The 15,378-nt window shown below is 57.9% G+C and overlaps 1 protein-coding gene across 1 annotated transcript in view; it reads left to right on the top strand.

Moving 5' to 3' along the window:
- LOC144734617 (uncharacterized) overlaps positions 1-15,041 on the top strand; it is a 43,177-nt gene extending 28,136 nt beyond the window's left edge. The window contains 5 exon segments of the mRNA XM_078616886.1: positions 1,491-1,549; positions 2,425-2,471; positions 2,824-2,909; positions 3,969-4,002; positions 12,863-15,041. Of these exon segments, the coding sequence (XP_078473012.1) occupies positions 1,491-1,549; positions 2,425-2,471; positions 2,824-2,909; positions 3,969-4,002; positions 12,863-12,947 (311 nt within the window). The 3' untranslated portion in view covers positions 12,948-15,041.
- Positions 15,042-15,378: the final 337 nt, after the last annotated feature.

Below are 15,378 nucleotides of genomic sequence, written 5' to 3'. Positions count from 1 at the left end.
CACACGCACCGCACGCACGCACCATGCGTGCAGCGCCGTGGTCCTACCCTAACCGGTTAGCGGCGGTGATTGCGCCGCGACTTTCAACACTGTGCGGCGCCGCGTTGTCACGCGCCCCGGAACGCGCTGCTCACAGCCTCCGTGCCAATTTGCAGTTCTGGCGCTCCCGAAAAAAAATCCACAGCGTTCATTGAATATTAAATTCACCTTGTTTTTAATTGAATTTGTTCGTGGGTGGGTGGGGGGTGGTTTACCCCCACCACCATTCGCCCCCATCCCAAAAATAAATTCAAATTAATAATTATTTTTTTGATTGGATAAAAAAAACTGCATTCGCGAGTAAAACCCTGCGCCGAAATGTGAGCGCTGGAGGGCCGTGCGCGCGTTTGCGTGTGTCACGAGCTGGCGGCCTCGCTCGCTCGCCCCCCACCCATCCCATCCCACACGCACCCCCACCCCCCCTTCCTACCCACCCACCCACCTCGTTAATGTGTTGTCAACATCGCGTGTTTTATTAGCGCGCGACGTCGACTCGCAGGGAGAGGTTCCGGTCCCAAGCCGGCCACGGTTGGCCCACGCCATCGCCACATGCCGCCCGATGTTTCCCCGTGGTTCTGTCCCGTCGGTAGCTGTCGTGGTGGTGGTAGCGTAGACCATCATCATCACGGCGAACTCCGCCCACCACCCTCACAGCAGTGGCTCTTGGCCGGCCATCGGAATAAAGACGGCGGTCACCGCATCGCGTGGCGCTTTCAGATGCGCGTCTGGAACGCTCCTCCTTCCGATAGTAGGAAGGCACTGGAGCTATGCACTTGTAAATCATCATCATCAGATTTTAGATTGACAAACTCATGTTTTTAGAACTACTATTTGTGTTTAGTTTATTTCCCTTCCCCGGTCCGGCTACGTTCGGTGCGAAAGAAGGTCAACATACACATACACATACATACACGTACATACATGTACATACACGTACATACGTCGCAGTCCTGCATAGGAGATTCGGCCCTTGGTGCCACCTGGAGGGTCTCTCTTCTCTAAGAGCCGCTCCCAGCAGACACCCTGGCACCGGCGGCGGTGGCATGAGCAGGCAAACTGCAGGGCTGTTAACGTGCGGGCTCACGGAGGCAAACAAGATCGTCAAATGACACTGGTTGGGGGAGGGGGGGGACGATTAGAAACGATGTAGATCAGGTGGTTTAAGATGTACCCACTGAGGTATGAACTTATTTTTCAGAAGCGACCTGGCCACAAATGATAGCTCAAAAAAGTGGCTTATCATGTGGAAATTTATAGCAGCCAAAATACTCCAAATGATCGGTGGTCAGACCCCTGCTGCTGTGGCGACACCTTCCTGAAACCCGTCGTTGAGACTGCCTGGTGCTTGTCACTCCGCTGTTCAATGTGACCGTGAGAAACAGCGCTCCTGGATTCTGACCGTGAATGTGGACCTTTCACCAACACCCACCCCCCCCCCCTCTTGACCACAGATAAAGCCGATAAGAAGGCCGCACATCACAAACAGGCACAGCAAGCCCAGGAGAGAGAGGTGAGCGGGCGTGGGGGTGATTGAGTGTGGGGCTGTCTGTTTGGGTGAGTGAGTGTGTGGGTGAGCAGGTATAGAGCTGTGAGGATGTAGAGGTTGGCGGGTGTGGTGCTGGCCACCCTCCCCCATCGTGCACCGTGTCGGCCTTCCTAGGCGCTGCTGCTACTCGCAAACAGCACTTGTCCTGACAGCCTGTTAAAGGCTACACGGGGTGTCTTTGTCTCTGTCTACACACGCGTGTGCGAGCGAGCATATTTGCGGTGCATGCGTTCGCTTGGCTTGACTTGTTTTCACCGTGCGCTCTTTAAACAGTGCGAGTATTTTACCCAAACTGTTGCCGAGATTGCCATTCGGGGTAATGGTGCCGCAGTTTCGCCAGCGCCACGCAAATGAGCGGCACTTTTTATTATTATTAAATAAATAAATCCAGCGGTTGGCTACAATTATTTACACTTCTCCAAAATGTAATTAGGATTACACCCCATTAAATTTTTATACAGAATGCAATTACAATAGCATTCACTTTTATGTAAAGATGCGCATGTCTGCTGTGCGTGTCCGTGCGTACGCGTGTCTGTGTGTCGGGGAGCGGTGGCGCAGCGGTTAGCGCTCCGCTCTACGAACCCGGCTTCGAGCCGAGTTCGATTCCACGCTCAAAACCAGCAGTGACGATTATCCGAATCGGTTCTGGGCCTCACCTTGGTCGACTCAACCTCAAAATGAGCACCCGGTGCAGTGTGTAAACATCGCCACTGGGGAGACAAAGGGGGCGGGGGGGGTGGGGGGCACCTTCTGGGTGCGTCGTCGCGAGCCGCTGGACGACGTGATGATGCTCTCGGTGCTGCTGCTGCTGCTGCTGTGGTTGTTGTGGCCCCTAGGAGCGCGAGCATGAGCTGAGGGCGCTGGCTCGACGAATGCGACAAAAGTAAGAGGCGTCGTAGTCGGAACCCCCACCACCCCGTGATTATTGGCAAGACACCGTGACGTTACCGTGAACACTGTCGCGACGTAGCGAGTGACTGCTGCGTCGTGCTCAGCCCACGGGCGATTGGTCCCCAGGCGCCCGGCGCAAGTTACCGTTTGACGGCGATTTGCTTTTTTATTTTGGTTACACAGGCTCTCGTAAATGAGCCTCTTATCCTGGTCTCCTGAGTTCCGCCTCGCCTCGTTAACTTAACGACGTTCAGTGATGCTGCTGCGGCATTGGCAGTGGTGCACAAACAACAACAACTCAACCCCTGACCTCTGACCCGTGCGCCGTGTAACCCGGGATACAGGGAGAGGGAGAAGGACCGCGATGAGTGGGACGACGATCGGCACGACTACCGGGAGCGCCGCAGCCGCTCGGGCAGCCCCAAGCACGGTGAGGAGCACCCGCAACGCTCTCCCAGTGGCGCCCGGGTTCCCCGAGTCTCCCCGTCATGCCGAGCCTCTCCCTGCCTCTCCCTGCCTCTGTCTGCCTCTCCCTGCCTCTCCCTGCCTCTCCCTGCCTCTCCCTGCCTCTGTCTGCCTCTCCCTGCCTCTGTCTGCCTCTGTCTGCCTCTGTCTGCCTCTGTCTGCCTCTGTCTGCCTCTGTCTGCCTCTGTCTGCCTCTCCCTGCCTCTCCCTGCCTCTCCCTGCCTCTCCCTGCCTCTCCCTGCCTCTCCCTGCCTCTGTCTGCCTCTGTCTGCCTCTGTCTGCCTCTGTCTGCCTCTGTCTGCCTCTGTCTGCCTCTCCCTGCCTCTCCCTGCCTCTCCCTGCCTCTCCCTGCCTCTCCCTGCCTCTCCCTGCCTCTCCCTGCCTCTGTCTGCCTCTGTCTGCCTCTGTCTGCCTCTGTCTGCCTCTGTCTGCCTCTGTCTGCCTCTGTCTGCCTCTGTCTGCCTCTGTCTGCCTCTGTCTGCCTCTGTCTGCCTCTGTCTGCCTCTCCCTGCCTCTCCCTGCCTCTCCCTGCCTCTCCCTGCCTCTCCCTGCCTCTCCCTGCCTCGCCCTGCCTCGCCCTGCCTCTCCCTGCCTCTCCCTGCCTCTCCCTGCCTCTCCCTGCCTCTCCCTGCCTCTCCCTGCCTCTCCCTGCCTCGCCCTGCCTCGCCCTGCCTCTCCCTGCCTCTCCCTGCCTCTCCCTGCCTCTCCCTGCCTCTCCCTGCCTCTCCCTGCCTCTTCCTGCCTCTCCCTGCCTCGCCCTGCCTCGCCCTGCCTCTCCCTGCCTCGCCCTGCCTCGCCCTGCCTCGCCCTGCCTCGCCCTGCCTCTGTCTGCCTCTGTCTGCCTCTCCCTGCCTCGCCCTGCCTCTGTCTCTTACTCTGCAGTTTTGCGGAGAGAACGCCCATCTCTTGAGTTTCCTCCCACGTCTCGTCCCGCGTCTCGTCCCGCGTCGTCTCCCGTGTATTGTCCCGTGTCTCCTCCCGTGTCTCCTCCCGTGTCTCATCCCGTGTCTCTTCCTGCCCACAGGTCGAGACTACGGCTCCTCCTCCTACAAGTCCAGGTACACCTCACTCGCCACTCTCTCACTCACTCGCCACTCTCTCACTCACTCGCCACTCTCTCACTCACTCGCTCACTTCTCGACATGCTCATGAACTCACTCAGTCACTTGCTCATTCGCTCTCCCACTCAATAACGTTTTTCACTCACTCACACTCTCACCTTCTCACTCACCCTCTCACCTTCTCACTCACCCACACACCCCCACCCACTTGTCTACTCAACTTCTCACGCACTCATCCACCCATTCATATACTCATTCAGTCTCTCACTCACCCACCCGCTCACTCGCTCACTTTTGTCTGTCTTTCTCATTCTGTCTCTCTCTGTCATTCTAGTCGTTCTCACTTTGTCTCCATGTGCGTCTCTCTCGCATAACACGACTGTTTTGCATACCATTCTGCAGCACTCATACCACCACCACTGTCACCACCTACACAACAATCATCACCACCGCCACTCACATCACCATCCACACTACCGCCACCACTACTGCCACCACTACCACCGCCACCACTACCGCCACCGACACCACTACCACCACCGACACCACTATCATCACCACTACCACCACCGCCACCACTACCACCACCACTACCGCCACCACCACCACTATCGCCACCACTACTGCCACCGCCACCACCACCGACACCACTACTGCCACAGCCACCACTACCGCCACCGACACCACTATCATCACCACTACCACCACCGCCACCACTACCACCACCACTACCGCCACCACCACCACTATCGCCACCACCACCACTATCGCCACCACTACTGCCACCGCCACCACTACCGCCACCACTACCACCGACACCACTACTGCCACAGCCACCACTACCGCCACCGCCACCACTATCATCACTAGCGCTACTTACACCGCCACCGCCACGCGTGCACAATTAGCGCTGGGTTGGCCGGCGCGCTCTCTGGTACCGGCGCGGCGCTGGCATCGATTTTTGGCGGTGGGTAGCCGCGCGCGGCAGAGGCGCCGGTAATTGAATTGCGCGGGCCTCTTTGTGTTATTTCTTTCGAGTTTTGGGTCAGGCGAGCTTCCCGAGACGGGCTGAGCTCGGTGCCCCACCCCCCCCTCGTTAATAATGCACGAGGTTTGATGTCTCTCTTTGTTGCCGGTGGCTCACACGGGGAGTTCTGTTGCGAGCGATCACACCGCTCTCGGTGACTTACACGGACACCCCAGAATAGAGACCAACAGGCTCGCACAGAGACCCACAGGCTCGCACAGAGACCTACAGGCTCTCACAGAGACCTACAGACTCGCACAGAGACCTACAGACTCGCACAGAGACCGACAGGCTCACACGGAGACCTACAGACTCGCACAGAGACCTACAGGCTCGCACAGAGACTCATGCAGAGACCGACAGACTCACACGGAGACTCATGCAGAGATCGACAGACTCGCACCCACAGACTCACACGGAGACTCATGCAGAGACCGACAGACTCGCACCCATAGACTCACACGGAGACTCATGCAGAGACCGACAGACTCACATTCACAGACTCGCATGGAGACTCGTGCAGAGACCAACAAACTCACACCCACAGACTCACATGGAGACTCATGCAAAGACCGACAGACTCACACCTACAGACTCGCATGGAGACTCATGCAGAGACCGACAGACTCGCACCCACAGACTCACACGGAGACTCATGCAGAGACCGACAGACTCACATTCACAGACTCACATGGAGAATCATGCAGAGACCAACAGACTCGCACCCACAGACTCACACGGAGACTCATGCAGAGACCGAGAGGCTCGCACCCACAGACTCACACGGACATCGACAGACTCACACATGGACCCATAGACTCACACCCATAGATACACAGACACCCATAGACTCGCACTCACAGGCACTCACACACAGACTCGCATGGAGACCCACAGGCTGTGGTGGTGTTGGTGTTTGTGGTGGTGGCGATGATTGTGGTTGTTGGCAGCGGTGTTGGTGGAGGTGCTAATAGTGGCTTCTCTCACCGAGTTGACTAGACGACACCAACTACGGAATCAGAATCTTTATTTATTTATCCCGGAGGAATCTGTAGAGCTGTGAAGCTCTTTTCACAGATTTTCAATCAACAAAAACAAACCCTCCCCACGTGCGCTCACATTCACAATGGCAACTTTTGCCGTTTACAGCATTGTTATTATAATTCTTAGTACGATTATTATACATATTGTTTACACGCAGTGGTATTGTAATTCTTAGTACGATTATTATACATATTGTTTGTGTTGGGTGGAGGGGTGTTGGGGGAGTAGGGGGGGGTTAAGTGGAGCCGTGCGGTAATTTTCTGGTTGTGAGCCCTGCCAAGAGGTGGACTAAATGATCGCGGTTCTCAACCTGTGTACGTGTGTACGTGTGCACGTGTGCACGTGTGTTTTTGTGTGAGTAATATGCGTGCGTGCGTGTATGAATGTTTGTCTTTGTGTGTATTTGTGAGTACATTGCATGTGTGTAACCGCGTGAATGTATAGTGTGTGTGAGTGTGCTGGCCCCCCACCCCCTCGTGTGCCATGTCGCCCTTCATAGGCCCCAACAGTCTGTGAAGGCAATACGATCTTTGTGTGTTTGTAAGTGTGTAGTGTAGCGGTTACCGTGGTGTTGGCCATGCCGCTCATGGCCAAAACCTGTGACGATTATCTGAACCCGTCTTGGGCCTCCCCTAAGTCGACTCAGCCTAAAATGAGTACCTGGTGCGGTGGTGTGGAGTAAACATCGCCACTTGAGGAGGCAAAGGCGGTCGGGCGTGGTGCTGGCCACCCACCCCCTCGTGTGCCGTTCTGTCCTTCTATGAAGGCTAGCAGCTGTTGCAGGCTATCCGGGGATCTTTGTCTCTGTGTGTATGTGGAGAGCGGTTACCTCGCGGTTAGCGGACTGCGCTACGAACCCGGCGACCCGACTTTAATTCCCGCTCACGATCAACACCAGTGACGATTATCTGAACCGGTTACTGGGCCTCCTCTAGATAGACTCAACCTCAAATGAGTACCTGGTGCAGTGTTTAAACATTGTCACTTGGGAGGAAGACAAAGGCGGCCGAGCGTGGTGCTGGGCACCCGCCCCCTCGTGCGCCGTGCCGGCCTTCATAGGTGCTGCTCGCTAACAGCACTTGCCCCAACAGTCTGCTCGGCTATACGGGGGATTTTTGACTTTGTCATATTTGTGTATGTATGTGTGTGTGCTCGTGCGCGCGATAAAATATTTTGGTGTGTGTGCATGCGTGCACACATCTATATACATATTAGTGCTTTTTAAATGTGTGTGTGTGCGCGTGTATTGCGTGTGTATATGTGTGTGTGTGTGTTTTGGGTGTGCGTGTATTTGCGTGTACATGTGTGTGTATAGTATATGTGTGTGTAGTATGTGTATATAGCGTATGTGAGTGTGTGTGTCTATCGTGTGTATAGTGTGTAGTGTGTATAGTACGTGTGTGTATAGTGAGTGTGTGTGTATAGTGTACATGTGTGTATAGTATGTGTGTGTGTATATAGTGTATGTGTGTGTGTATCGTGTGTGTATAGTGTATGTGTGTGTGTATCGTGTGTATATAGTGTATGTGTGTGTATCGTGTGTATATAGTGTATGTGTGTGTATCGTGTGTGTGAGTGTCTGTGTGTATAGTGTATGTGAGTGTGTGTATGTGTGTGTATCGTGTGTGTATAAAATCACACGGAGGCAGTGATTTTTATTTTATTTTACTTTTATTAATTTTATTTTTTTACCTACGTGACTTTACCGAAAAAACCTAAGAATATAGTGTATGTGTGTGTGAGTGTGTGTGTATCGTGTGTGTGAGTGTGTGTGTGAGTGTGTGTGTATCGTGTGTGTGAGTGTGTGTGTGTATCGTGTGTGTGAGTGTGTGTGTGTTGCGGGGCTAATTTGACACTCAAGTCAGGTCAGCGCGCAAAACGAATGTCTTCTCGTCAGCTCGGCGCAGTGCGTCCCTTCTCGCTGTTGATCTTTCTACTGCCCCGCTTGACACCGAGCTCCGTTCGTGCGGGGGGCGGGGGGGTGGTGGGTAGGGGGGTGGTGGGCGGGGAGGAGCCCCCCCCCACCACCACCCCCCCCGCCCACCCGTTGCCGCCACCTCCTCCGCCACATTGCCATAAAAAACCCGGAGAGAGAATATCTAATTTTTAATTCTAATAAGCGCGTGCGGTGCAATGGAAATGTCAGAGCGAGTGGATGATTATAGGAGCGGGTCCTGGCACAGCGAGCTGCATTGTCGCTGTAATTGGATTGTCAGTGAGGTGCAAACGCGTCCCCCTTTTTTTTATTATTTATTTTTTCTCGCCGTACAAGCTACCACCTCCGCCACCGCCATTGGCACCCTCCCACACCTCCTTCCTCCCTCCACGCTCGTGTGTTCATGTACCGGGGCGTGCGTGCGTGCGTGCGCGCGCGGGTGTATGTGTGTGTGCGCGATGTGTAAACATCGCCACGAGGGGACAAAGGCGGCCGGGCATGGTGCTGGCCACCCACCTTTGTTTTTGTCTTTGTGTGCATGCGTGTATGTATGTGTGCGTGTGTGTATGTACGCGTTGTGTGCATGCGTGTATGTATGTGTGTGTGCTCGGGGAGTGGAGGCGCAGAGGTTAGCACGCCGCGCTACAACCCCGGCGACCTGAGTTGGTTTCCTCGCCTGTGAAAAATATCGATGTAGAATAATTGAACAGGTAGTGGACCTCCCCTAGGTCGACTTAGCCTGAAATTAGTGCCTAGTACGATATGTAGACATCGCTACTCGTGAGATAAAGGTGGCCGGGCGTGGTGGTGGCCTCCCACCCCCCTCGTATACCGTGCAGGCCTTCGTAGGTGCTCGCTAACAGCACTTGCCCAGAACGTCTGTTCAGGTTACACGGGGGATCTTTGTGTTTGGGTGAGAAGCGGTGGCCGGTGACACCAAGTTCGTTCCCCCGCTCGCGGCCAACATCGGCGGTGAACGGTCCCTACCCCCGGTGTGTTTGAACCGCCGCTAGATGTGGAACGATCCCTACCCCCGGTGTGTTTGAACCGCCGCTAGATGTGGAACGATCCCTACCCCCGGTGTGTTTGAACCGCCGCTAGATGTGGAACGATCCCTACCCCCGGTGTGTTTGAACCTTCCCGCTAGATGTGGAACGATCCCTACCCCCGGTGTGTTTGAACCGCCGCTAGATGTGGAACGATCCCTACCCCGGGTGTGTTTGAACCTTCCCGCTAGATGTGGAACGATCCCTACCCCCGGTGTGTTTGAACCGCCGCTAGATGTGGACTCGGCGCTGAGAAGGACAAAGGGTGGCCGTGTGGCCCACGCCCGCCACCGCGGGTGGCGGTCACCAGCGGCACTTTGCCTCCACGCCCGCGTAGGCTACACAGAGGCGGGGGCACCTTTGTCTGTGGTGCGCGCACGGTGGGCGGCGGGGGCGGCGTGAAGTTTCTGCGTCGCGTTGTCGGTTGCGGGGGGCCCCCGGACCGGGCCCCCCATACGCTCCTCGCCACGGCCCCACGAGGGGGGGGGGGGGCCTGTACGCTTGGCGAGCCGCACGTCAACAACAACAACAACAATAATCGTCGTCGTCGCGATACTTTATTATTCAGCGGCGCCTTCCTCCGTAGGTGGAGCAGCAGCAGGCCCGCTGCGGCTCACCACGTGAACGTCTCGACGCCGTGCGAGACGGCGTCCCGCGGCGCTAGTCGGTAATGACCCTGTGCCCGTGCCCGTGTGTGCGTGCTCGTGCGGCGTTCAAAGAAAGAAAATAATATCTTGAGGGGAGGCTTTGGGGGCAGTTGACCCTTCTTGGTTGCGCGTGGAGAGCGAGGCCGGCGGTGGCGGTGGAGCGGAGGGTCAGAGTTGGCGGAGACTGCGCCGGTTCACACCGCGAGAGGGTGGGGGGGGGGGGTTGGGCCGCGGTGCCGATGACCGGTTTGGTGGGTGCGGCGCAGGTCTTGTGGGGCGGGGGGGGGTGGGTGTGGAGGGGGGAGTGGGCCCATCACGTGGCTGTTATCCTACGGGGAGAGAGCGAGAGAGGGGGGCGCCCCGCCCCCCCCCCGGCACTCGGCCCTTGCCAAGTGGCACAGGCCAGGGACGGGCGGCAGCGCCCGGCGGCTTTGAAGGCCAGAAGGAGGAAGCGCGCGGACCCCGATGGGCGAGCGTCGCCCGGTAGCAGACGCGGAGCGGCGCGCTACCGGCAACGGCGAACCACCACGAAAAAAACAACACGATTCATTATTTATTTTAAACCTCGCGGAGGGGGAGAAGGAAACGCGCGTTGGGCTCTTGTGGGGCCCTCGGACAGGAAGTGGCTGCAATGGGCCCCCCCCCTCTTCCCCGTTCTTCAAAGGTGGCCGTGCCGCCTGGTGCGGCCGCCGTGCCGCCTGGCGCGCGTTCAAGGGCTCCTGACGAAGGCGCGAGGCCCTTCCCGCTCGCCGCGACGCTTCCTGGGAGCGCGGGGGGAATCGCGGGGGAATCGCGGGGGAAGCGCGGGGGAAGCAAGGGGAGGGGCGCGGGGGAAGCGCGGGGAGGGGCGCTCGCCACGGCATTGGCATCGGGCACGAGAACACCTCGCGTCCAGCTCACCGTCACCGCCCCCCCCCCCACCATCCACCACCATAGTAGCCACTGGAGGGGCTTTGTTGTACGTATCTTTAATTTTATTAGCACCGTTATGTAGCCAACCGTGCTAATCAAAGGTGCGAGGAAGGACAACAAACTAATGATGTTATTAGCGCAAAGCTTGTTTAGCGGTGGCTAGGAGATGTTAACTCCCTCGTCTGGTATGCGGGAGGTCGTGCGTTTGATCCCGACCCTGACGCCTGCTGCTGTATATTTGCAGTTTGCGTCTCTCCCCGTGGTCACGCTTTTTTTTCTCTCCGCATCCTCTGGTTTTTCCCTCCACATGTATAACACTGTGGAACAAATTTTAGTATTTTTTTTATTCCTGGGTTGTAAGTGTTATTTTCTAATTGCTTATGCCTCAAAAGTACAGAACATTTCTGTTATTCCCCACAAACCTCTCTTTGTGTTAGTCTATGGGGTCCCTGTTAGTCTTTGGGTCCCTGTGTTAGTCTATGGTTCTCTGTGTGGTGAGTCTATGGGTCTCTGTGTGGTGAGTCTCTACGGGTCTCTGTGTTAGTCTATGGTTCTCTGTTGTGGTGAGTCTATGGTTCTCTGTTGTGGTGAGTCTATGGGTCTCTGTGTTAGTCTATGGGTCTCTGTGTTAGTCTATGGGTCTCTGTGTGGTGAGTCTGTGGGTCTCTGTGTGGTGAGTCTACGGGTCTCTGTGTGGTGGTGAGTCTATGGGTCTCTGTGTGGTGGTGAGTCTATGGGTCTCTGTGTGGTGAGTCTACGGGTCTCTGTGGTGAGTCCACGGGTCTCTGTGTGGTGAGTCTGTGTGTCTCTGTGTGGTGAGTCTATGGGTCTCTGTGTGGTGAGTCTATGGGTCTCTGTGTGGTGGTGAGTCTATGGGTCTGTGTGGTGAGTCTACGGGTCTCTGTGGTGAGTCTACGGGTCTCTGTGTGGTGAGTCTACGGGTCTCTGTGGTGAGTCTACAGCTGTCATCGTGCTTTCTCACTATCCCGGAGTGAAGCATTGCATAGCTCTCCCCCCCACCATCCCCCCCTCACCCCCCAGGGCGTTGTAATACGCGTGCCGTCTCGTTCGCGCTACCAGCGTGCGGCCGCAGAAAGCACTTCTTCTGTGCCCCCCCTGCCAGCGCCGCACCCCTGCCCCCTCGCCCCACCCCCCCATACCCCACCAACGCTTCCCTTTCAATCACAGCACCTCTGCCGCCTCCCCTCCCTCACTGCTCCCTCTCCTCCGTGCGACGGCAGTGGCGCTGCTGCTTCACGTCCCATCGTCACCGTGTACACGCCACCAACACCGCCTCCAACACCGCCACCAACACCGCCACCAACACCGCCACCAACACCGCCACCAACACCGCCACTAACACCGCCACCAACACCGCCTCCAACACCGCCACCAACACCGCCACCAACACCGCCACCAACACCGCCACCAACACCGCCACTAACACCGCCACCAACACCGCCTCCAACACCGCCACCAACACCGCCACCAACACCGCCACCAACACCGCCACCAACACCGCCACCAACACCGCCACCAACACCGCCACCAACACCGCCACCAACACCGCCACCAACACCGCCACCAACACCGCCACCAACACCGCCACCAACACCGCCTCCAACACCGCCACCAACACCGCCACCAACACCGCCACCAACACCGCCACCAACACCGCCACCAACACCGCCACCAACACCGCCACCAACACCGCCACCAACACCGCCACCAACACCGCCACCAACACCGCCACCAACACCGCCACCAACACCGCCACCAACACCGCCACCAACACCGCCAACGACAGCCATGTGGTTCCTCACCACTCGGTGACTGCTGCTGCTGCTGACTTCCTGCTCCTCGTCTGTGGTTCCTCCTCCTGGCACCTCTGAGTCGTCCTCTCTCTCTCAGAGTCGTCCTCTCTCTCTGAGTCATCCTTTCTCTCCGAGTCGTCCTCGCTACCTGTGAGGGCGATGAGCGGATATTGTTTGGCGGAATTACATCAGAAACTGTAATCATAATAATGATGTCACGTAATAATTATACTGCCACGTTTTCACGCGCCCCCCCACCCCCCAGTGTCGCCCGCTGTGCACGCAGAGACGCGCTCGGCCTGCCTCGACGAGACCTTCGCAAGTATCGAGGTTCTGTTGAACGTCGAGAAACGTGTCTCCGTCTCTCCCCCCTCTTCTTCGTTTTCCGTGGTCCTCCTCCCTGCCCCCCCCCCCCCCCGTGTCCCCCACAGGAAGTCTCGGTCACGGAGCCGCTCTCTGTCACGCTCGCGCTCCCGCTCGCGATCACGGAGCCTCCACCGCTACAGCCGCCACTAGGGAGAGACACGCGGGGTCACCGGGGCGACGAGGTCCTCGGGATCGCCACGGCGACGAGGTCCTCGGGATCGCCACGGCGACGAGGCCTTCGAGGTCACCGCGGCAACGAGGCCTTCGCTGTCACCACGGCAACTAGGCCCTCGCTGTCACTGTGGCTACGAGGCCCTCGCGGTCATCCTGGCGACGAGGCCCTCGGGGTCATCGTTGCAACGAGGCCCTGGCTGTCACCTTGGCGACGAGGGCTCGCGGTTACCGCGGCGACGAAGTCCTCGGGGGACCGAAGCGACGAGGCCCTCGGCGAGGTTCTCACGATCACCGTGGCGATGAGGCCTCCAGAGTGACTGCGTGGCGGCAACGAGACCTCGGTTACCGTGGCGACGGGGCCTCAGGATGACCGTGGCGACGAGGCCCTCGGGGTAACCACGGTGGCGAGGCCTCGGGGTTACCGTGGCAATGAGGCCTCGAGGTTACCACGACTACCTGGCCCTCGGGGTAACCGCGGCGACGAGGCCTCGGGGTAACCGCGGTGTACGAGTAACTGCAATGCTTTGATGGGGGGGCGGGGGGCGGCGCTGGGGGGGTGGTGACCGCGCCCCAATTGTAAGTGCTCGTCTTGGTGTAACGATGGCCACCCCCCCTCTCGCCACACACCCACCCACCCACCAACCCGCCTGTTCGCTCACCTGACAACTCAAACCACTCGATCACCCATGAGTCCACCTGCTCACTTTCCCACCCGCCATCTCACCCGACCGCTCGCCAGCTCGCCCACCCACCCACCCGCCTGCCTGCCTGCCTGCCGCTGTAGAACATTGCTCGCCACCGGTGTTAGCCGTGGCGAGCAATCGGAATTTGCCTCACCGGTTTCACATCACGGTGCGCTCACCACTGCGCCACCGCTCCACCCCAACGCCTCTCGCCCCCCTCTCCCCCGTCCGGGTTATTGCACTCGGGCGCCTCGCCTTCACACGCACACGGCAAAGACGAAGATCCCCCGTATAGCCACGACGCACTGTTTGGGCAAGTGCTGTTCGCAAGCACCTATGACGGGTGGGTGGCCATCACCACGCCCAGCCCCCTTTGTCTCCCCAGTGACGATTACACACCGCACCAGGTACTCATTTTTGAGGCTTAGTCGAGCTCGGGGAGGCCCAGGATCGGTTCAAATAATCGTCACCGCTGTGGGAGGCCGTGCCGCCAGGTTCCTCGGGCCGCTACCGCTCCCCCATCGACATGCACACTGACGCACTCACACTGACACGCTCACACTGACACACTTACACTGACACACGCACACTGACACACTGACACGCACACTGACACACACACTGACACGCACACTGACACACACTGACACTCACACTGACACTCACACTGACACACGCACACTGACACACTCACACTGACACGCTCACACTGACATGCACACACTGAGACACGCACACTGACACACACTGACACACGCACACTGACACACTGACACGCACACTGACACACACACTGACACGCACACTGACACACACACTGACACTCACACTGACACACGCACACTGACACACTCACACTGACACGCTCACACTGACATGCACACACTGAGACACGCACACTGACACACACTGACACACGCACACTGACACACTGACACGCACACTGACACACACACTGACACGCACACTGACACACACACTGACACTCACACTGACACACGCACACTGACACGCTCACACTGACATGCACACACTGAGACACTCACACTGACACACACTGACACACGCACACTGACACGCACACTGACACACACACTGACACTCACACTGACACACGCACACTGACACACTGACACACGCGTTGTCACCCCTCGCCCCGTGTCGCCCAGGGCACGATTTCTATTGGCGTTGCGGTGGTGTCCTCGGCAATGCGGCGGTGCCGGTCCGATATTTAAAACGTAACCGGGCCAGGCAACGTTGGTGGGTTCTGGTTTGAATTGTCTTGTGGTGGCCAAACGGCTTTTGTATTCGAGGCTGTGCTGCTTTTTTTTATTGGAAGCGACCTCGAGCGAGGGCGGGTGAGTGCGTGAGCGAGTGAGAGGGCGGGTCCGGGTGGGTGGTGTGGTGTGGGTGGGTGGTGTGGGGTGGGTGGGTGGTGTGGGGTGGGTGTGTGGGGTGGGTGGTGTAGGTGAGTGGGTGAGTTGGGTGAGTGGGTGAATGGGTGGGTGGCGTGGGTGGGTGAGTGGGTTGGTGGTGTGGGTGGTGAGTGAGTGGGTTGGTGGTGTGGGTGGGTGAGTGGGTTGGTGGTGTGGGTGAGTGAGTGGGTTGGTGGTGTGGGTGAGTGAGTGGATTGGTGGTGCGGGTGGGTGAGTGGGTTGGTGGCGTGGGTGGGTGAGTGGGTTGGTGGTGTGGGTGAGTGAGTGGGTGAGTGGGTTGGTGGTGTG

Source organism: Lampetra planeri, chromosome 52, assembly GCF_965212315.1.
Source record: "Lampetra planeri chromosome 52, kcLamPlan1.2.h2, whole genome shotgun sequence".
NCBI classification, from domain to species: domain Eukaryota; kingdom Metazoa; phylum Chordata; class Hyperoartia; order Petromyzontiformes; family Petromyzontidae; genus Lampetra; species Lampetra planeri.
Note: the sequence above shows the minus strand (reverse complement) of the source record. Positions and strands in the feature narration are given on the sequence as shown.